General features: G+C 39.4%; 1 protein-coding gene across 25 annotated transcripts in view; it reads right to left on the bottom strand.

Annotated features, from left to right (window-relative positions):
* Nucleotides 1-23828, bottom strand: part of RIMBP2 (RIMS binding protein 2) — a 307432-nt gene that overhangs the window by 267308 nt on the left and 16296 nt on the right. For 24 of the 25 annotated variants that reach the window (XM_075176517.1, XM_075176698.1, XM_075176605.1 and 21 more), the window contains exon 3: nucleotides 3093-3200. In XM_075176517.1, the coding sequence (XP_075032618.1) occupies nucleotides 3093-3200 (108 nt within the window). The remainder of the gene's footprint in view (nucleotides 1-3092; nucleotides 3201-23828) is intronic. The other variant, XM_075176508.1, reaches the window with a different exon arrangement.

Genomic DNA, 23828 nt, shown 5'->3' with positions numbered 1-23828 from the left:
TCTCTACATTTGTACAAACTTTTTGGTATAGTTGTGGAATAGCTTTACGGGAAAAATGGTGTCGTGATGGAATTCTGTAACGCGGACACAAAACCTCAATTAACTATGAAAAACCAGCAGCGTTTATTGTGGAGATTGGACGCAGATCTAACACGAACATTGCAGCCATGGCGTCTGTGATTCGCTTGGCGACTGGGTGACTGCTGTCATATTTGCTTCCCCTCGCAAATGATTGTTTCACAGTTAATTGCTGAAATGTAGGACTGCTCATTTTCTTGACCTGCCTCTGGGATAACGATTCACCCCCAGCAACAACAGCAGCAGTGGGACTAACGCTTTCTTCAGATGAATCAATAATAGTGCAGGAGTCATCCAGCCTTAATAAGTGGGATGCCGGGCTAACTCCGAGCGCTACTGAGGATATTGATGAGGATGGTGTGGTGGGTGTATTTTGTAGCCGTCGGGATGTCTGAGAGCGGAGGGTCTTAACTGATGATGGAGTGCTTGTAATTTTTTGGGAAGAACTTTCAGCTTTTCCCAACACTTTGCCATGAACTCTCGTTAAATGGCGTAACATAGACGAGGTTCCAAGATGGTTAAGGTCCCTCCCTCGACTGACTGTGGTTTGACATACACTACAAATGGCTATACAATTGTTGTCTGCATTTGGGTAGAAATAATTCCACACATAAGAAGTGGATTTTTTTGTTTTATGCCCAGGCATGACAATGGCCTCTTTCTTGTCACGTGCCAGAACTGCTGCAGGACTTACACAAACAACCTCATCAACATCCTCATTAGCGCCCTCGTCGCCTACACAAATCTCCCCCTCATCCTCTTCTAATTCCAAAGTGGCATCCTCAATTTGTGTATCACCGGCTACATTCAGGCTATTAAGGCACATATCAGCAGAATGCTCACGATTAGACATCCCACTGTAGGATGGACTCTCCACAGGGATTGGTGTCATTTGTGAATCCGAGCAAACATTATCCTCTAATGCCTTACTGTTATCTTGCAGCTCGGCTTTGACAAGTAGTTGTGCACCAACTGTAGGCTCGGTAACTTTTTGGGATCTGCCACTAATAGCCAAAGGTAAAGGCCTCATTCTCTCTTTGCCACTGCGTGTGTAGAATGGTATGTTGGCAATTTTTTTTTATCGGCGCTTAACTTTTGCTCAGTAACACTTTTTCGCTTCAACACAGTAATTTTTTTTTTCATTTTGTTTTTTGGACTGATTTCGAAACACTCTGCAGTTTGACATCGCCTTGCCCAGATGACGTACTGGGAACACTAACATCAGGACTGGTGACAGAACCTGGTTGCTCATTCTGATCATATGTGGACTGCTTTGAATCCATTCAAAATTATTTGGTAGATACTGCTGACAGATATGACTTGACAGCCAGAAATATTTATGCACAATTATGGGGGACACCCCAATAGCGATTTTTGTTACAGCAATTGGAATAAGAATATTGTATTCTCTGTCCCTGCTCTAATCAGCCTGTGACTACACCCTGCTCTCTCCCTCTGTCAAATGGCGATGGATTGCTGTGGAGGGAGGTATTTATAATCTTGAAGTTTCGCGAGAACCGAGCCACGAGATCCGAAGACGTCACGATGACGTTCGGCCTCGATTTGGATTCGGAGCGGGCGGGAGAGTACCGAGCCTACTCAGCTCGGATACCCAAAGTTCGGGTGGTTCTTAGGGAACCGGACCCGCCCATCTTTAATAAATATATATATATACATACATACATACATATATATATATACACATACATACATATACATATATATATATATATATATATATATATATATATACACACATACACATACATACTAATCTATCCACATCTCTATCTCTAAATATATATCTCTATCCCTCGCTATTTATATATGATAAATGAATAAGTACCTATTTGGAATGCTAGTCACACAAAAAAAAAAATGCAATAATCTAGAGAATTAAATGCAAGATCCAGAGACAAAATCCCACTCATCCCTAAACTTGTCATGGTGAATTACATTGTATCAATAAAAATCCAAATCATATGTCACAGAACTGTAGCTTCATAGACGTTACAGAGCTGCAGTGGGTACAGAGCAGTCAGACAGTAGATCAAAAGGGTAATGTGGTTCATTTCATAATGACACCCACTGATGTGATACTAAACACACAAATTGTAGAATACAATGCTGACTGGTGTTAAATTGCTTTTAAAGCCTCTAAATTTCTAACATTAAACTAAGATTAAACAATAATTATCACTGCTTCTTTTAAAGAACTGACAGCAATTTGCAACATAGAAAAAGTGCTATGGTGTCTGAAACTAGTAATCAGACAATACAATGCTCAAAGAACGTCCATATATAATTTCCAGCATGTGAGAAGTTAGAGTGAAATAATTTACTTAATAAGTAGACTGGCAACCATTTGATAGTAAAATGTAAGGTACTAAAAACACATGTCTCACAACTGTCATACCAAAGTAGAAGTAAATTAACGTCTGTTCCCATCTATTTTATTTTCTCTACAGAGGAACACATTTATACGGCATAAAAATAGAATAAAGATAAAATGAATAAAAAATGAATATAAATTTCCAGCGTTATTGGCCTATAAATCAAATGAACTGAGAGAGCAACATGATGCTATAAGTTGAACTTTTTATTATGAGCACAGAATTCTTGTCCTGCACTTCAAGGAGATTTAGAAGAGCAAATATGAGTCAAGGGAGCATTGAGAACACAAAGTAGGTAAACACCTCCCTTCATCCTTCATTGTTTTTAAGACTGCAAATTGCTGGATTTATATACAGAAGCAGAACAAACTATGTCTATACAGTATAACTGAATCAAAGACTTTATTAGAATTATGGAAGTGGCTAAATTTGTGATGAAGGTAGAAGAAAATGAAACTGTTCTTTTTATAAAATGAGCAATGATAAGTTAGGACTAACTGAATAAATCATCATTCAGATTGAATAATGCCTTAAACCATCACCTCCTAATATGACAATTTGAATGTTGAGTTCTCTCTTAAATCCTAATACTTAACCACAAAGAATAATGATGCGTCTTACCTTGCTATTTGTAAATTTGGTAGCATTTGGCTTCTCTGAGTCCTTTCTGATAATTATCTGGTTTGGTTGTTTTGTAGTACTTCCTACTTTACTCCTGTCAGGATTCTGCTGTCAAAAAAAATCAAAAAAACACAATTGGCAGTGCACAGTTAGATATGTGCAAGGAGCTATTGTTATCCTAAGTTCTATACATTTTAAGTCCATTTCCCAGATGAGAAACCCACAGAGATGCCTGAAGGCTTGAAGCCATATTTAATACAGTACCAAGTAAATGGTGGAATTCATGCAATTGCACTGCACATGGATGATTTAGCAAGTAAAAGGAATTTTGTTTTGTTTTTATTCGCCTTTGTTCCTTACCATTTATTCTTAAATCCCAGTGTTTATCAAATGGCTTTTCTTATTAACCTTTCATGGCACTATCTTTAGAACAAGATCATTCTTCACACGCAACACACACCTTTGTCCACATTGTTTCCTCACTAATCCACTCGCCTTTGCGTAACATTTTTTTCCTCTCTATATTCACTAAATGTAACATCCTCACCCTGTCGCCAGAAAATAAAAGGTCACACATCTTCCAATAATCTTTCCATGTTTTCTCTCTGCCTCTATTAGCTGTTGATAGATCACAAAATCAAGCCCCCCACCCCCCAAACTCCCATACATGTTTATCAGAACACTACCGAAATCCAGCAAATCTCAAACACATCCCTTGTCTCCAAAGTCCTTTAAATGCGCCCTATAGAATGCACGCTCTGTTTGTAACAAACTGAACCCCATACACAACCTCTTCCTCTCAAACAACCTCAACCCTCTGGCAACAGCAGAAACATGGCTTACACAGACACCTGCAGCCCTTACACACGCTTGCCTCAATTTCACCTACACCTCCAGAACTGGAAGCAGACAAGGAGGTGGGGTTGGACTACTTTTTTCCCCACATTGCATATGCACAGTTCTACCAAAATATCATATCACTCATGTACAGATCTTTCGAAGTACATGCTATTTAGATTTTTAACCCATTCTCTATGCATGTTGCTGTTATCTATCGCCCACCAGGATCTAACCTACAATATCTTGAACATTTCTCTACATCGCTTCCTCTTATTATCTTCTGACATCCCCACCATCATTATGGGTGATTTTACCATCCCCATTGATATTCCACTTTTGCTTCCTAAGTACTCTATATACCTTCCTACCTCTGCCACTCCCAGTGGACTGACTCCACTACTCATCAGGATGGCCACTGTCTTAATCTTGTTATCTGTAGACTACGCTCAGTTTCTGATTTCCTTTACAATCCTTTCCCCATCCCAGATCATCACCTTTCAGTTACAAGATCCCCTCCAGTACCTCTCTCCTATCAAAGCTACCAGGCCTCCTAAAATCTGCAGAAAACGTAACTATTATAATTTTCAACAACTTTCCACCACTCTCCAGCACACCCCTCCCTAATTTCTACATTCTCATTCCCTATTATGACAGTACCTCATTTTCGCCCAACCCTAGCAAGAGCCCTCGATCAAGTGGCTCCAGCTACTCTTCATACTGTCGACTTCAACATCAGCGATGGCACACTAAAGTAACAAAATCTTCACAAACTGCTTTGCAAGAAAGAAGGCCACTAGGCGTAAATCGTGTACCTCTAATGATTTCCTCACATATACTGCCATCTACCACTTGCATAGAAATGCACTAGACACTGTTACACAAACATACTACCAATCTCACATCTTAACTAAAGCTTTTAACCTAAAATACCTTTTCAACACTTTTAAATCTCTTCAACAAGGCCACTCCAAAACCACTCAAACTACTATCAGTGCCCAAGACCTGATTTCCTACTTCAAGGACAAGATTGATAAGATAAGACTTGAAATGGTATCATCTGCCTCAACAAAAATCAGCTCAATTCCTACCCAGCACCCTCCGACACCTTCTCTTCATTTGATCTCACAAATGAAAAGTCTACTCTCTACTTATCTTCCTACTCTAACACGTGTCCTAAACCCTCACAATATCGGTAGATCGCTGAATCCTGGGCTCATCCCAACCCTAACTAAAATTTGTTCTCTCTCTAGTGGTATCTTTCCATCATTATTCATGCAAATTACTGTTCCATCTCTCAGCTCCCACGCCCCTCCATGCTTCTCTAGTAAATTGCCTACATTTGCCTCATGCGCTTTCTTTACTCTTACAGCTTACTAGATCCTCTTCAGTCAGTATTTTGCTTCCAACACTCCACAGAGACTGCGTTGTGAATGATTTGATCACTGCTAAATCTAAAGGCCATTACTCGCTTCTAATTCTCCACCACTAAGTAGATGATAATCACATTCATCTATTCTTTCCTGATCTCTCACCATCTGTGTTGGCCTGTGTTACTGACAGTCTTTCTGCCATTTCATCTTGGATGTCCACTCACCAAATCAAACTTATTATTTCAAGAACAGAGTTAATTATCTTCCCACCTGCCAACAGAAGTTACCTGCCTGATTCTCATATGGTTTCATGTGATTATATTTCCCATTCTGTAGGACTAGGAGGGTATTGATTTATAATCTATTTTTAAAGACAAATAAGTGGTAGAAAAATAAGCTACAGGGTGTGCACTGCTAGACATAGTACCATCTAAAAAATCAGATGTTATATCAAACGTAGAGGGGAGGGGGTATTTAGGGAATAGTGATCACAACTTGGTAATATCACACTTGAGTTTCAATAATACATTCTGCTAGCTAGAAAAATTATGGATTTCTAAAATTCAAACTTTAGTCAGCTCAGAGACACTTTGAAGCTTGTAGACTAGAAAAAAAGTGTAAACAATAAGAAAAATAAAGCATTTATAAAAAGATAGCGAGATGACATTCTCCCATTTATGCTCAAGTACAGTAATTGATAATGATTGAACTATGGCCAAAGTTTTTGAGGATGACACAAGTATTGGGTTTTACAAAGTTTGTTGCTTCAGTGTTTTTAGAAATCAACAACAGAACAAAAGAAATCTCTGGCGCTAATATGAATATCACAGGTATAGGAAAAAGAACAAAATTTCTGACCAGGTAACAAATGCAGCAGCTCTCAAAAGGAGGTAGTGTTAACCCTCCCAACAAAGCATACAAAAGGGAAAAAGGAGAGTTGCGCAGAAGTACCTAATAGGTTTTTAATAAAAAATGTCAAACAGCTGTGTAAAATACATGTATTTTACACAGCTGTTTGACATTTTTTATTAAAAACCTATTAGGTACTTCTGCGCAACTCTCCTTTTTCCCTTTTGTATTCAGTGTTTTTAGAACTTTTTGTCAGATGTTGCTATGGTATACTGAAGTAAAATTACAAGCATTTCATAAGTGTCAAAGGCTTTTATTGACAATTACATTAAGTGTATGCAAAGAGTCAATATTTGCAGTGTTGACCCTTCTTTTTGAAGATCTCTGCAATTCGCCCTGTCACGCTGTCAATCAACTTCTGGGCCACATACTGACTGATGACCACCCATTCTTGCCTAATCAATGCTTGGAGTTTGTCAGAATTTGTGGGGTTTTGTTAGTGCACCCGCCTCTTGAGGATTGACCATGGCAAGGTGATCCTTCATGCTGGGAAAGGCATTGTTCATCTCAAACTGTTCTTGGATGGTTGGGAGAAGTTGTTCTTGGATGATGTTTTGGTACCATTCTTTATTCATGGCTGTGTTCTTAGGAAAAATTGTGAGTGAGCCCGCTGCCTTGGCAGAGAAGCCACCCCACACATAAATGGTCACAGGATGCTTTACTGTTGGCATGACACATGACTGTTGGTAGCGCTCACCTTTCATTCTCCGGACAAGTGTTTTTCCAGATGCCCCAAACAATCTGAAAGGGGATTCATCAGAGAAAATGACTTTAGCCCAGTCCTCAGCATTCCAATCCCTGTACCTTTTGCAGAATATCAGTTTGTCCCGGATGTTTTTCCTGGAGAGAAGTGGCTTCTTTGCTGGTCTTCTTGACACCAGGCCATTCTCCAAAAGTGTTCGCCTCACTGTGCATGCAGATGCACTCACACCTGCCTGCTTCCATTCCTGAGCAAGCTCTGCACTGGTGGTGCCCTGGTCCTGCAGCTAAATCAACTTTAGGAGAAGATCCTGGCACTTGCTGGACTTTATTGGGTGCCCTGAAGCCTTCTTCACAACTATTGATCCTCTCCTTGAAGTTCTTGATGATCCGATAAATGGTTGATTTAGGTGTAATTTTACTAGCAGCAATAACCTTGCCTGTGAAGCCCTTTTTGTGCAAAGCAATGATGACTGCACGTTTCCTTGCAGGCAACCATGGTTAACAGAGTAAGACCAATGATTTCAAGTACCACCCTTCTTTTGAAGCTTCCAGTCTGTTATTCTAGCTCAATCAGCATGACAGCGTGATCTCCAGCGTTGTTCTCGTCAACACTCTCACCTGTGTTAACAAGAGAATCACTGACCTGAAGTCAGCTGGTCCTTTTGTGGCAGGGCTGAAATGCAGTGGAAATGTTGTTTTTGGGATTAAGTTCCTTGTCACGGCAAAGAGGGTCTTTGAAATTAATTGCAATTCATCTGATCCCTCTTCATGACATTCTGGAGTATATGCAAATTGCCATCATAAAAACTGCGGCAGTAGACTTCGTGAAAAATAATATTTGTGACATTCTCAAAGCTTTTTGGCCATGACTGTATTTCTTATATTTATCAACTCTCTCATAAACAGGTCACTTCAATAAAATAGGTAATAAGATGTGGCAACAATTTCTAAAAAGGACTGATATAGGGCTGCTAGACTCATATTTCTCTCACGCCGCTCCTCCTCTGCCTCGCCCTACACTGGCTCCCCATCCCCTACAGAATCCTCTTCAAACTCCTTACCACCACTTACAAAGCTCTCTCCCAGTCTACTGCCCCCTACATCTCTGACCTCCTCACCATTCACACTCCTGCCCGATCCCTGCGCTCTGCTACTGACCGTCGCCTCTCTTCCACTCTTATTACCACTTCCCACTCCAGAATCCAAGACTTCTCCCGAGCTGTCCCCCTACACTGGAATGACCTCCCTCGCTCCATCCGTCTCGCTCCCAATCTGTGCTCCTTCAAACGAGCACTTAAAACTCACCTGTTCCTCAAAGCCTACCAACCATCCACATAACCCCTCATCTACTCTGCTCGCTCTTCCCTCTCTCCCCTGGCACCACCGCTCCCTCTCGTGTCTGTTTCGTCCACCCTCCCTTAGGATGTAAGCTCTTCTTCCCTCGTGTCTCCATACCTGTTCTTCTGCTCCGTCCTTACTCCATTTGTCTGTCCCGGAGTTTCTGAAGCACTGGTACTTTGTGTTTATTGTTCTGTACTGTTTTACCCTGTATGGTCTACTGTTTGTACTATGTACGGCGCTGCGGAAACCTTGCGGCGCCCAACAAATAAATGATGATAATAATAATAATAATAATAATAATAATAATAATAATAATAATAATAATCAGAACCAAAAAATTACAGTCCTATGAGCCTGATGTCTGTTGTGAATACATTATTTGGGGGAATTGTGAGGGACGAAATTCCAAAATATATTGTAAAAAATAATTTCATAGCACAAAGGGTGTCATGTAGGGTTGGACGACACAAGTCCATTTGAGTAGAGGAAAAGACACACTTCAGTCTGTAGGCAGTTGCATATGCAAATCATTATGCTTATAGAGGAGGATCAGGGGAGGCAAGAAGAGTGCCAGTGTAGTCAAAGTACAATGATAGTGTGTTCAAGTGAATGCGAGTGCTGTAGACTGGATACAAATATGCCTGTCAGGAAACGAATCTGTAGCTGGGTCTCTACGGCATTTACTGTCTCATATAGAGCTGGACTCAAATTTATTTGCCTTTTGTGGGTGTTCTAACCCTGGTGTAAGGTACAAACTGACTATGAACTAAGATGTGTCCAACTTCGTATACTATGTAGAAGTCTTTTTTTTCCCCAGACATAATTCATGCAAGCATCTTAGATGGAAGTTGCGTCCAACTCTCATAAAGATCAAAGTCAGCATGGTTTTATGATGGACCCATCAGGCGTAACGAATATTTTTTCTCATTTTTTATGAGAAGGTAAGTTTCAAATTTGCTCTTGTAGTGCAATTATTGTGATATATTTGAATTTTGCATAAGTATTTGATACTGTTCCACATAAACAATATGGTACATTAGATGCAAGTACTAGGTCTATGGGAAAAAAGTATCTACATAGATAGACAACTGCTTGAAGCATAGTTCTAAATAGAAAATATTTAGACTGAGCTAAAGTTATCATCATCATCTTCGTTATTAATGGTAAACCACAGGGATCGGTATTGGGCCCTCCTCATTTCAAAATTTGTTATTAATGACCTTGTAGATGGCATAGAATGCAAGGTGCCCATATTTGCTAATGTCATTTATTCCACCTGTGTTAGGATATTAACACATAGCATAACAGTAGCTTGCTATAGGAAGACAGACAAAAGGCAAATTGGGCTTTGAAATGACAGATGAAATTTAATGTACATAAATATGGGGTCATGCACCTAAGGTGTGGTAATAGCTAATTACACATTATCATCAGTTTCACAATCAGCATAGGAAGAAAATAAATAACATACAGTGATGTGAAACAGAAGGTAAAGATGGTCTACACAAATAAGCTCACAAGCTAAGAGGTGTGGGGGATCATTAATGCATAATGTAGTGGAACAACAATTATGAAAATGTGCTAAGCTACTGCAAAACTGAAGCATCATCAGCCACCAATAATAAAACAAACAATGATGACTGGTTTTCCTGTGCAGCTATTGGTGGTGTGATACATTGCAGAGATAGTGGAAGTTAGAGATATTAAAGATGAAAAGGTAATTGTAGAACTTTTAAGATAGCTGCTAGCAACCATGACTGTCCTTCACCAAGGCTTTTGTGCTACACAGGTACCCTTGTGGCTATCTGCCAGCTCGTTGAAAATGTGAGTCAATTGCAGTGTTTAAATTCTAATGGTTAATAGCTTTAAGTGTGGTTAAGCTGTGAAACTCTTTACAGTAGCTTAAACAGTGACTTGTTTTCTTTCTAAAGCTGGGTACACACTACAGAAATTTCAACCAACTTTTTATGCCGAGCGATTTTACATGCGATCGATGGTCCAAACGCTCGGTCCATGGACTGCATACACACTAGCCTTGTTTAGGACGATAAAGGGAAGAGCGGACGTCCCTTTAGCGACTTTTTACAGCCATGTTGTCGTGAGCAAAGACTGTAATTTCATACTCACTGTTGTGGATCGGTCGGAAGTTTATACACACTACACAACGGAAACGAGATTAAAACGAAAATATTAAACGGTACGACCAAGCAAATGAGGCGACAATCTTCCATTTGGGCAGACTTTCGACCATCGTGTCACAGCACACACTGACCCGACTTTTGAACGAGCAGTCGTATGTCAGCAGTTTGAGACGATTATTGGACAAAGACAGTGTAGTGTGTACCCAGCTTTAGCGTATGTAAGTTCCTGATGATCATACCTCTCCCACGTGGTATGGTCTTGGAACGTCAGTCAAATAGGAATATGTGCTTTTAATGGAGAAGCAATAGTAAAGCTGTTCAGAACATTCCATATGACATGAATGTGTTCCTGTGTGCAAGTGTATATAACATGTATTCTTACCACATATGAAAATACATATTCTCAGTACAATTTCATGTATTTCCAGAATTGACATGTGACAAGTGACAAAGATGTGTTATATAGAATAAATGGAAATTAAGTATTTTCCTTTTCCTGTACCTGACTTTGTGAGAGTTATTTGCCGGTGATGTTCAGCCCTGTATTTAAATTTCTACGGCATATCACTGCAGGTAGCCCATATATCAGTTCAGTGTGTACGAAATCACAACCTTTTGAGCAGACTATATTTCTGTCTGACCAAAATCGATTCACTCCAGGAAAAGTAGTTTAAAACGTGTACGCAAGAATCCCCCGACTGATCGTAACTTAGTAGGTAAAGTTGTTGTAGATAACACATTGGTCGGAAATTTCTGTAGTGTGTACCCAGCCTTCCTATGAAACTTACAGTAAATAGTCCTTATGGAAACATTGAATTGTCTGCTGTAACAGCGAAAACATGCATCAAATCAAAAATTAGCATTGATCAGCCAGTTTTAAGTTAAATAAATGGGTTGTTTCTATACATTACAGCCACTCGTGCTATTTATACCTTATCATAATAATATTAAAGCATCTATATTTCATCCTACGTTTCCTTGTTCTTCGGCTTCATCATTAATTCAGCTACAGTGTCTCTACTGCAAAGCTGCTGAAATCCACTAATGTAACAGTCTAAACACTTACAGCCAACAAGTGACTAGAACTATCCAATCACAAGACTCCTATTCAAATTGTATGTGATGTTTGTGTGTGAGTGTACACATAATTATATATATATATATATATACAAATATATATATATATACACACATATACATATACATATATACACACACACACACACACACACACATATAGATATAGAGAGAGACAGAGACATGCACACATTTATTATTTATTTTATCTTTCTATCTGCATCAAGTTGAAAATCCATTACAATATTTCTCCTTTAAACACCTTTCCTGCCTGTGCTAGATCTTTTAGATGGACTGGTCACATTTATGACCGGCACATTGACAGTATTTACATCTACTTCATGGTATCCCTATTTCTACAAACTAGGGTGTTTGTTGTCAGTCCCCACTCAGCAGCCTATCAAACCATTCAGGTAGGTTTTCCACATACTTGCCAACTCTCCCGGAATGTCCGGGAGACTCCCGCATTTCGCGAGAGTCTCCCGGACTCAGTGGCAGATCCAGGGGGGGCGATCGGGGCATTCACCCCCCCTAGCAGCAAAAAGCCAGGTCCCAGCCGCCGATTAAAACGGGAGGGGCGGAGCTAAGCGCGAGCGGGGGGTGGGGCTAAATGTGGGCCAGCCAATCAGAGTGGTCCCAGCCGGCGACCACAACGGGAGGGGGCGGGGCTAATCGCGGGCGGAAGGCGGGGTTAGCGCAGGCCAGCCAATCAGAGCAAAGGAGGGGCGTGATTATGCAAAATCGCCCCCCCATAACATAAAGTCTAGATCCGCCCCTGCCCGGACTCCCGGGAGAGTATGACAATCTCCCTGATCTGCCCACTTCACCAGTGAAGTGGGCAGAATTCGGTTCAAACGCCGCGATTCCCGATGAATCGCGGCGTTTGGCCCCGCCCCCGCTGTAAAATGACGCCACTGAGGCGGGGCTAAAATGACGTGATTTCTGAAGCCCCGCCCCCTACATGCCTACCTCCCCCTTGCAGCTCCCGGAAGAAAATTATTAAAAGTTGGCAAGTATGGTTTTCCAGCATCAAACGGGTGTGCTAGTGCTTTGCAGGGTGTGCAGCTACTACAGGAATAATGGTTGGGTAGGTAAGAACCAACTGAAGAAATAGTTTATCAATGTATTTTTTAAAATTTAAAGTATTCCATTTCGCTGGAGTTGGTACACAATCATATACATTCCCATGTCCAGCGTGATTTTATGTGCAACTGCTTTAATGTTCACTTAATTTAAACATCACATACTGTATGCTCACTCACATAATGTATGCTATACCATCACATAATTTACAACTCTTCATCACATATTGTAAACTTCACCATCAAATGCTGCATACCTCGCAGTCTATAATGGTACAGTATCACTAATGCAGATGCAGGCTTTTTCATTTTAATATGGTTTGTGGAAAAACTTGCCAAACAAGCTATTAGCTCCAATGTAATGGATAAAGGTCAGGCCTTACTTAGAGAAGGAACCCAAAAGTGTTGTACTGGCAGGATAATGAGAAAATGTATTATAATGCAAACCCACAACCGCAGCAGTTCTGTCATTCCTAATGCTTCAAAAGGCTGACTGTTGGAACAGAATATATTTTAATCAGGTTTATTTATTTTTTATTTTTTTTAACTCTTTCACGGGCAGAAAGGCAATAGTAGAACACGGTTATTCTGTTTTTAAATCATAGCTTATGTTAGGAAAAAGAGTAAAACAGACATTTAGATTTTTTACATTTAGTCAAGAATTAACTTCTTTTCATATGCAAATAATGTTGTGTCCCACCTTAGAACACAGAACAGTTTCACAGGCTACACATAATGTAATGTGCAGTGATGGGATTTGTTTTCTGTACAGATAAATGGTTATTTAAAGAAGGTCCAAATTTCATAAAAATATATTTGCAGTGTCACCAAGTTATTTAGTTATTTACAATATGCAAGGTGGAATTTAGTTAATATTTTAACTATTTTAAAACCATTTAAAGAAACTCTCAGCTATTTTAATAATTAACCCCCCCCCATGCCATAATATATTTACCAATGACCCCCCCCCCCCCTCACTGTCCATTGTGCATGGCTTGAATAAGAAGCCTTGCTAGAGAACAGCTGTAAAAGTGAATTCTTTAAGGTAAATTTATGAACATGAAAAAGTCACCCCCTGCAATACCATTTGCACAAACGCACCCATACATCCACCTCTTACATATTTACACAACCCACATTATAGTTTTAACACTTTCCCTATTAAAAATTATTGGCTTGTGGGTCTGGCTACAAAGGCACTTAGAGGAAAGAGTAATAATGTCACTGTGTATTGTCTGCTAGCACTTTTGGACCACCCTTTATAATAAATTTCAGAAATTTTTACCCTAAAATACTGCTCTCTTTAGCCTCATTTATGCTTTAAATTGATCATGAATTGCACCATAAGGGATCAAGAACTACACGCAAGTTATGGCTTCATGCTTCAACCGAGAAAGGGGTATGGGGACTGTCTACGACATGTGTTATATTTCTAGGCACACATTGTATAATGTAAGAAAAACAAATACATTTGACCCATGGTTACTGGCACCTCCCGAGTGCCCATAAAAATACAACAACCCTTTTGTAGTGGGAGAGAGGATCTGTGGTAGGCCGTTGCAGATTTTCCAAGTAAAGCTGGGTACACACTACAGAATTTTCCACCAACTTTTTATGTCAATCGATTTTACATGCGATCGATGTTCCAATCGCTTGGTCCATGGACTGCATACACACTAGCCTTGTTTTTGACGATAAAGGGAAGAGCGGACGTCCCTTTAGCGGCTTTTTACAGCCATGTTGTCGTGAGCAATAATTGTAATTTCGTACCCACTGAAGCATCATTTGCACTGCATGTAACGATATACCAAAGACATTAACATAAAGAGGCAAAGCTTTAGCCTAAAGGGGCAGAGCTTTCACTATAGTTAACACCCAAAGCCGCATAAAAAGAGAAGGCAACACTGTCTCTTCATTCATTCATTCATATAAAATAGAAGTTTAGTAGCATACATAAAATTTAGAAAACCATTTAAGTGGTAAAGTGCAATGCAATGAATATTCCCCCATAATAAAATCCCTTTGTATGTAATGGAATGCTCCATTCTTGGCGGGCAACATCGCTGATTTGTCCACAGCAGAAACAAACGCCCATGTCTGAGTGTATAAAATGACAGAGGAGCCGGTCTGGCGCCGAGGAGCGTGAGAAGATGGCGAGTGAGAAAGTGTCAGTGGGGGTTGCGGCTATGGAGACTGAGACAGAGTCAGAGATGGTGCTGGAAGGGCCAAAATTTTTTAAAAAAGTTAAGGTGGGTGATGGAGATACTCAAGAAGAGCAAAGAGCAAATCCAATGAGCCCAAGAGAGGTGGAGATGATGGTCAAAGTACTGGACCAGGACGACAACGACATTAAAAAAGGTCAGTAGCACATGTAGTGTACCAGCTTTAAGGATTTTATTTCATTCTAGTGTTACACGAAGCAATGTAAACGCCTAACGCCTATTTTGTAACTTTTTTTTTAAGTCAGAACGAAGAATTAATGCTGAGAAGGCCTGTTTAGATGCCACTGATACCACTAATGTTACACCTGTTATCAAACAAGAAAAAATTGAAAAAGAAAAAAATATAAAAGAAGTTCGACACAAAGGTATTTCAGTGAACATGTATAGACAGCTAAATGCCTTGGGCACATACCTGTACCGTTATAATAACCAAAATGGTGCCTGTTTTCCAGAATATATGGAGGTTAAGCCCGCTATTATGGCGATTGCGCCACAGGGACCAAAACATAAACTGATCTCGAGCAGTGTGCAAGGTGAGAAAATGAGAGTATTTCTGCCGTTGAATATAAATTACAGATATAGAAGTTTAATGGTAAACTTTTTTTATTTCGTAGGTAAAGAAATCAAAGGGAATAGAAACCCAGGCGACATCAAGACCTGTTCTGTCACAAACCAGTAGCACCTTTAAAGTGTAATACTATTTTTTTCACTTGTCGTATTGCAAACATTTTTGTACTTTTTTTCCTGCAATAAAACTGTTGTATGAACACTGTGTGGTTCTGGATATTTCACAAATATTTGTTAATAAAGGTTAATAGGACTTTAGAACTTTAATAGTTTATAAAGGTTAAAGTTTATAAAGGGTAAATATGAATACATTGCCAACATAGACCCAAAGGGTAATAACACACGTGCTTTATACAAGTGGAATAGTCTGCAGCCAGACAGGTGCAATATACATCTATACAAAACACAAGTCAGTGATGTGCAGATACCGCATCACGTGGGACTGGGACAGACATCAAAAATTTACGTACACACGCCCCCCAGGTCGAGGAAGTATCGGAGGATTGTCGTGGATCGGTCGGAAGTTTATACACACTACACAACAGAAACAAGATTGGAACGAAAATATTTAACGATACGACCAACCAAATGAGGCGACAATCGTCCATTTGGGCAGACTTTCGACTATTGTGTCACTACACACACTGACCCGACTTTTGAATGAGCGGTCTTATGACGGCTGGTTGAGCCGATTATTGGACGAAAACTGTGTAGTGTGTACCTAGCTTAACTCTTGTAATGAGCACAGTGATTTGCATGTGTGAAGGCCGACTCATTGATGAGTATTAATAGATCCCTACTAATTTTTTATAACGTAGCAGAAATTTACACAACCTATTAGTTCTGAAAATAGGGGAACTACTGGGTCTCCTTTGACTCATCCAAGTATCCACTGGTTAAACAAAATCTATATATTAAAAATGTAAAACAAGTAAATTGGAAAGTTATCAAAATGTTAAAAAAATGTAAAAATAAAAATGTGAAAAATGTCTGGCCTTATAAATTGTATAAAGTGCATGTATTTAGGTATCTTATAGATGCAGCTAATTACATTTTGTAAAAATTATTAGGGTTGCAGTAACTGTTGATAGGATCTTAAAGCTTTTTTCCCCCATAATTTACTTATTTTCTCCTGTATATATGCACTAAATATGTATTCCAATATTTCTCCAAAAAAACACTGTCCCAAGGACTAGTTTTATCTTAATATAATATTACTTCAGAGTTATTCATCAGTCTTCTTGAGTGTATGAAACGTTCATGTTTGGTTTAATAAAAAATGCTTTTTTGTTCACTGAAAAACAAAAGTCTACTAATAATTAAAGTTTTAATGTATTCAACATAAGTCACATTTTAATAAAGACTTTGCTCCAATGAGCACTTTACATGCAACGTGATGACAGACCTTCACGGAAACGATGGCTAAATGACTGCTCCTTCCAATATGTCAACATCTAAGGAATTATTTATGATGTGCAGTGCAGCACATAGAAAGTTTGGTACAGGACTGCATGTAATTTGTGCATGTACTTTTCTAAACTTTTTGTGCTAGTTATTACAAAAGACTTTATTATCAAGGGAAATATGAAGGAAAGAGCAATGTATTTCTACTCTTTCGTCCATATATGGCACTTTGCATGGCTGACCATTGGGAGTGTGTCTGGATTCGGGGTAGAGAGAGGATGTGCATAACAATATTAGTCTATACCATTTGGACTTCTGCACTTCCCTCCCTCTTCATACACCAACATCCTCCAATTCTTTTCACACGGGAGAGATCAGGGGGTAAATGTATTAACCTGCGGGTTCTTCAACACCCGCGAGTTCTGAGTCTTCGGCGTTTATATTTAAAGCGGCGCTGCCTTGTAAAAGGAAGTTTCCCTTTACAAGGCAGCGCCGCTTTAAATATAAACGCCGAAGACGCTGAACTTGCGGGTGTTGAAGAACCCGCAGGTTAATACATTTACCCCCAGCTCTGCTCCATGTTGTGATATCCAAATATTACATATGGTGCCACTATGCGCCAAAAAACATTAGTGTCTAAAAATGTTTAAAGTTTGGAAGAGGCACACAGCTTGGATTAGACTGCCCAGTGGATAACCTGAGGTGACAATTACATTCTTACACAACTCTATAGTCCAATTTGCTGACCATGTACAACCAAATCATTCAAATGTGCTGAAAAGTGTTTTGTTCTGTGGGTTGAATAAGTACCTGATTCTTTTGTTACTTGCTAACAGCAATGACATTTGTGCAAAGGACAAATGTACAGTTTAACAACAGGAGTAATCCACTAATTGTCTGGTGAGGAGAATAAAAATAGGAAGAAAAGCTAGTCAAGTATGGAACTGTCTTTATAGTTTGATTGTATGCAGTGTGTTTTCACTTTTTACTAAGTGTACATAAGCTTCAGAAAATAACAATCCTTTATAAATACTGGACAATGATTATTATAAAGTATATATCTTACGGCATAGATTACCAGTGTCATTACAGGAATACACACATTATAGATTTTTTTTACCTGGAAGATTGTGAAGAGAATATCCTTTTCTTTCAAAGTTGAAAATACGCACAAAGATGCTTTAGTTATTTTGAATTTTAGACACAAATTACACTGTCAGTCCTTAACCTGTATTATATGGAAGTTCATATATAAATAAAAAAAATAAAGTAACTAGGGGTCTATTTATCAAGGCCAAAACCATGCAGAAATGGCTGTGCAGGAGATGGTTTGCTTAATGCATGAAATTTCTTTACCACAGTCCCCACTATTCACAAAGGGGACTGCACTCTGGACCAATTGATCAAGCTCCTGGATCTCTTTGGAGCTTGACCTCGACAGCTATCACCATCTGAAGATGCCTTAAAATGTAATATCCTATTAGGAGAGCATCGCAGGAGGGCCATCTTGACATCCTGCTCAGGCAGGATTCATGCTCCTCCCTTCCTTCAAATCACAATGCAATGTGAAGGTCAGGACAGAACCTGAAAGTAAAGTTATCATGATTGCAATTACTTTGCTATAGACTATTTCTTGAGACCGGCTCCTATTGGATGCCTGCTGAATAAATAGCCTTGTTAAACCATTTCGTAACATTTCAATAAAAAATTATAATGAACGTGAAATGGTTTTCAGTAGTCAGATCATACAGTGGTCAGAAAGCTTTATTATACTAGTGCCAACCATTTTTTGTTAAAAATAAATAATAAAAAAAAAAGAGGTAACATACAACAAATTATGCTTTGTAAGTAAAAATCAGAAATATATATGTTAAGACACTTTCTATTTTTATAGCTTATGCTAGGATTATGGTTAGAATATATGCTTGGATTAGGGCTTGCATTTCAGTTGCATCTACATTTTGGGTGAGTTTAGATTTAGGATTTGGTTATTGATAGCGCTATATATTGGTTAGAAGTATGATATTCAGTAAATAAAAAAAAAACACCCTTAAATATCACAGTCAAATTACTTATAGACGAGACACACCCAGTTCAAAAGTAGGCCCTACATCAAGGGGGTTGATGTACAATCTATTTTGTGGTCTCCCCTATCCAGCCTTCATTAATTGTAATGGTGGCTGGAGTCCTAGTGAACCCAAGGTAATTGTCCCTGTTGTCCATTTATTAAAACTGCTCTGGTTTAGGGAAAAGACTGCCAAGATAGCACTGTGTGTGATATGTATACATTAGAAATACTCATCCATCACAAAGTGTTTATGGAAAGTGTATTCATATGGTGATAACTATGTTTTTTGTGATGATGCTTCAGAGCTGCACAATTGGACAGTGCCAGTCCATCAGTCAAATGTAACAAGTGGGGTCTTTAAGCAAGTGGCAGTGTGATGTCACACAAGTATGTTTTTCAAGCTATGTTTACAAGACAGCAATTCATTTACACCGTAAAATGATGTGTAGCGAGCAAATCATTTGCAAGGAGGTAAAGGACAAATAAATGAAGGTACAAAATGAGTGGCATATGGGGGTAAAAAGTGGAACAGTTGAAACGAATGTTCAGGCCAAATATGATTAGATGAGTAGATTTTATGGTAAAATATTGACTAGTGAAGGACATGTGCAAAAGTACCCACTTTCAAACTTGCCCTGTTTGTTCCCACAGACTTGGAGATAAAAAAAAAACACTTGCTCAGTGGGGGGTGTGCATCTGAGTATGAGCAAATAGGTAAAAAATATGTGAAGTTATAGTCTTTGACCCTGATTCATAGCGCATCTTTGCGTTTTTTGCGCACTGCACATGCTCAGAGAGTGAAGGGTATGCAACCACAGCTATTCCGACCGGAGAGTTTTTGCAACTTACAATTCCTTACATCTAAAGAGGCGTTCTAACGTAGGCAATGTACAGTAAAGGCATGTTTCAACAATTGTGTATGGACTCAGACTGGGACGTAGTTGCAGACACGACCGAAAAAGTGGCTTCATTTGCGGAAGGTCAGGGGCAGGTGAAAGCAGCGGATGATATCTATGACAAACAACTGAACCAGCGAACCACTTGTAATCAGAAGCTTGTGAATGATTTACAGATGCTTATTGAGACAAAATTTTTATTATCATCATTTATTTGTTGGGCGCCACAAGGTTTCCGCAGCGCCGTACACAGTACAAACAGTAGTACAAAACAGGGTGACAAAGTACAGAACAATAAACACAAAGTACCAATGCTTCAGGAACTCCAGGAATGGAGTAAAGACAGAGCAGAAGGACCGGTATGGAGACAGGAGGGGAGGGGGGGGCCTGCTCATAAGAGCTTACATATTAAGAGAGGTTGAAACAAAAACAGGCACGAAAGGGAGCCAGTGAAGCAGGGGGAGAGAAGAGAGGGAGAACGAAAAGAATGGATGAGGGGTTAGGTGGCTGGTTGGTAGGCTTTAAGGAACAGGTGGGTTTTAAGTGCCCGTTTGAAGGAGCACAGGTTGGGACAGAGACGGATGGAGCAAGAATATGAGAAATAATGAGACAGAATATGATCTACTGAACATATTGTAGCAAAGATAAAAAAAAAAAAAAATCTTTTTTTTTTTTCTATACATGTTGGAAAGTTGTTCCTGCTGTATTAGGTAGGTTATTCAAATTTAACTGAGGTCTCATAGTAGTTGTGTTTGTAGCATATAAAATAAAGGGGTGTGCCTTTTCTCAAACGAATGCATCTGCTAACCATTCATCCTGGAGGCATCTTCAATTCTGAATGCTGCACAGTGCACACATAAGCATGTACCTGCATGTGACTTTCAATCGCAAGTTACTCTCACATTCCACTTTAAATCAGGCAGTATATGTAAGTGTCACCTAATTCCTGTTTTTTAAGAATAATGTCAAGTGTCTTAATCAGCAAAATGTGTGGAATCCTTCAGTCAGACAATATTCAGTTCCAATTTAACCAACTTATTTTACAATTTTAGTATCCATGGCTGAAATAAATAATTTGTATTAAAACTATTTTAAAATATATCTCATTCAATTTAGCCAGGTTATTGCAATTTGAAAATAAGATGGGAAACAGAGGAAAATTGTTAACATGTATGCAAGTATGTGTTCACCCAAAATAGGTACAGCGAGTTAAGAATTAAAGTTTGCCATGTTTATGTAATTTTAAACCATGCTCATAATGATCTAGCCTTTTTAGTATAAACATTAGAATGAGGCTCTCCAAATGTATCACCAAATATGCCATAGGTCTGATAGACAGGCAACTGGATCAAAACAACTGTCTGTGGCCAGCTTAGGCCTGCAATTTAACTATTTGTTTCTCAGTTTGGGGTGTGTTTGACAGGATTATTCTCTCTGTGAATTAGCAATAAATGCAGGTGTGTAAAGGCAAATTGCAGAAACAGGAATAAAAAAATCCTGGACAGCAACATAAATATTTTGTAATTTTGAGTTATGAGCAAAGCAAAGAAAAAAGGAGCAAATTTGCACCTTGGCAAAACCATGTTGCATTAGAGGGGGGAAGTAATTTTAAAATGTAGGGGCAGATTTATAGTTGGGATACGGCATGCCCTATATCAACTTTAATTTAAGTGTAAAAATAAAGCTATCCACTATTTGTGTGCTACATGAAAAACAGGCAGTATTTTCTTTGCATGCAAAGAAATAAGTCAATTTATACCCCTTGAATTGTTTGCTCCTTTTCCATAGGTCTACTTTTTGCATGGCTCTACATAATGATGGACCATATGTTCAGGTCTTTAATTCCAGGAGCCTCCCCTACCGGATTGAAATGTGGTGTAATCACACACAATCACCAGTACAGACCTGCAAGTGGCAGGAAACAAGTAAGAAACAGACAGGGGGTCTTTCCCAGATTACCAAGATCCCCCAGAGAAAGGTTCATTGAGGATCTGAGACAGAGATACCAGAGTGAGGTCAGTGTGTATCGTGCGAGAGGCACGAAGTCTGAGAGGAGACCCCTCAGAAAAAAGGCCTGCAAAGAGGTTCAGCACATGCTGAGGAGATGGCAAAGAGGGAGGAGACCTCTGGGAAAGAGCATCTGCAGCGAGAGAGTGGTAAGCGCCCTAACTGATGTGAAGATCTGGGAGTTCTTTTGCAGGATGAGATGTTTATATGGCATTCAAAGGCTGGAGACTGGGCAAATATGTAGGTGTTCCCTGGTTAGCAGGGGGCCTGAAAGCCTTTTTTACCTTGCAAAAGAGATTGATTTTCATATTTTGAAAAAGGTGTAATTCTATCAATGTAGTAAAATTAAAATGTATGATAATGAAATATGATAAAGACAGTTCTGGTGTCCCCTCACTCTCAGAAAACTGTACTTACTGCATTACTTGAAATCAAGAGGGTAATTCTAAATGGATGTCAGGCTGGACATCATTGTGATGTTTTAGCGCTTCTACCAACGTTCCAAAAGTGGTAACAGAGCAATTTTACGGGGATAGAATCCAAATGTAGAATATAGACCTGTACCTAAGTAGGTACACTTCATTTTGGCCATTTTCGCATAATGAAATGCATGGTGGGGGATGCATTTTTTCTGGTTACAAAAAAAATTACCCCAATGGGTAGTTGTGGATTTCGGGGAGCTCATTGCTTAAATAAAACCTGTGCCTTCGAACAATGCAGTGACTTCCTGGCATTAGTCGTAGAACCCAGTAGTGGACATGCATAGCTCCTGGTTTCCCTGCCTAAGATCCACCTCTTTTAGTGCCCCACATGTCCCCCTGTCCACGCCAGCTTGTACTTCACATACCCCTCGTTAATCTGTGCCCCACATGCTTACTTCATTTTATTGTGCCCATATGTTCCTTCTCACTATACCTAACATAACTCCATCCTCGCCAGTCTCTACAACACATGCTTCATCGTCACCAGTATCTGCCAACATATTCTCCATCCTCACCTGCTGGTGCCCTAAATGCCCACTTAAAACCTGTTTGTACCACACATGCCCCTCTCCTCACTAGCTTGTCACCCACATCCTCCTCCTATTCTTCCATTTCAGTAATATTAAAATATTAACACAAGAGAAACTATGTGCTATTGAAGCATTACTTGATGATTAATCATTTGGAATATGTGTTGCCCAATAACTATGGATGCAGCACAAGATTGAATGTTCAAGCATTTATATACTTGCCAATATTTTCAAACGCACCACCTTGGGGATCTCTTGGACGGGAAATTCTAGTGGTGAATGCAGGAGGTGTGACAAAGCAAATAGCGTTATTGTGGCCCCTCCGCCACGGTTCAATGCCACAATTCACGGCATAAGTCAGCAGGGGGCAGGGCCAAGAGGACTTTGATCGCTATTGTTTGTGCCATTAAGACCCATCCCCAGTTTCACTAAGAAAGTGGGCAGGATACATTGGGGTGCACTGCTCTCCAGAGAGTCTGGGCAAATTCCTACAAACTGAGTCCTCCAGACACTCCGGGAGAGTAGACAACTATGAGCATATGTAGAGGACATAGTACATACAATTTGGTCTGAGAATGTGTCGTTATCCTATACAAATGTAAACATAAGGCAAACATGCCTGTCTTAGGTGTGTGCTGAAAACAGAGAGAAGCATTTTTGCACTGTGCCTGGCTATTGTGAATGACTCACTCTGCGTGGATAAAGATAGACCAGTACTATAGCATTTGAGATGAAAGCACTGTAGATAAATGGATTGGGATCGGCGAGAGGAACTGGGACACCGGTGACATAGGTTTTCATTCTTCCAGCCATAAATAGAACATAAATTGGGCCTGAGAAAAAGTGAAGAGACCGTGGAAGCAAATAGGCTGCAGTGATTTCTCATCGCTACCAGATAATTAGCAGTGAAAAGAAAGCGATGACACAGCAATGTGATATGTCCGTCAAAAGTAAAATCAATCATTATATATTTCTACCCCATGAAAACATTAGATGAAAAACTGAACTCGCTTCTAGAAGAAATTAAAAAGCTTCTTAATATTTTGCACTACATATGTATATACAGTAAATTTTATACATGAATACATTGTTCTGCAG

This window comes from Mixophyes fleayi, chromosome 1 (assembly GCF_038048845.1).
Source record: "Mixophyes fleayi isolate aMixFle1 chromosome 1, aMixFle1.hap1, whole genome shotgun sequence".
Lineage (NCBI taxonomy): Eukaryota > Metazoa > Chordata > Amphibia > Anura > Limnodynastidae > Mixophyes > Mixophyes fleayi.
The sequence above is the reverse complement of the archived record's forward strand: the minus strand, read 5'-3'. Positions and strand labels throughout refer to the sequence as shown.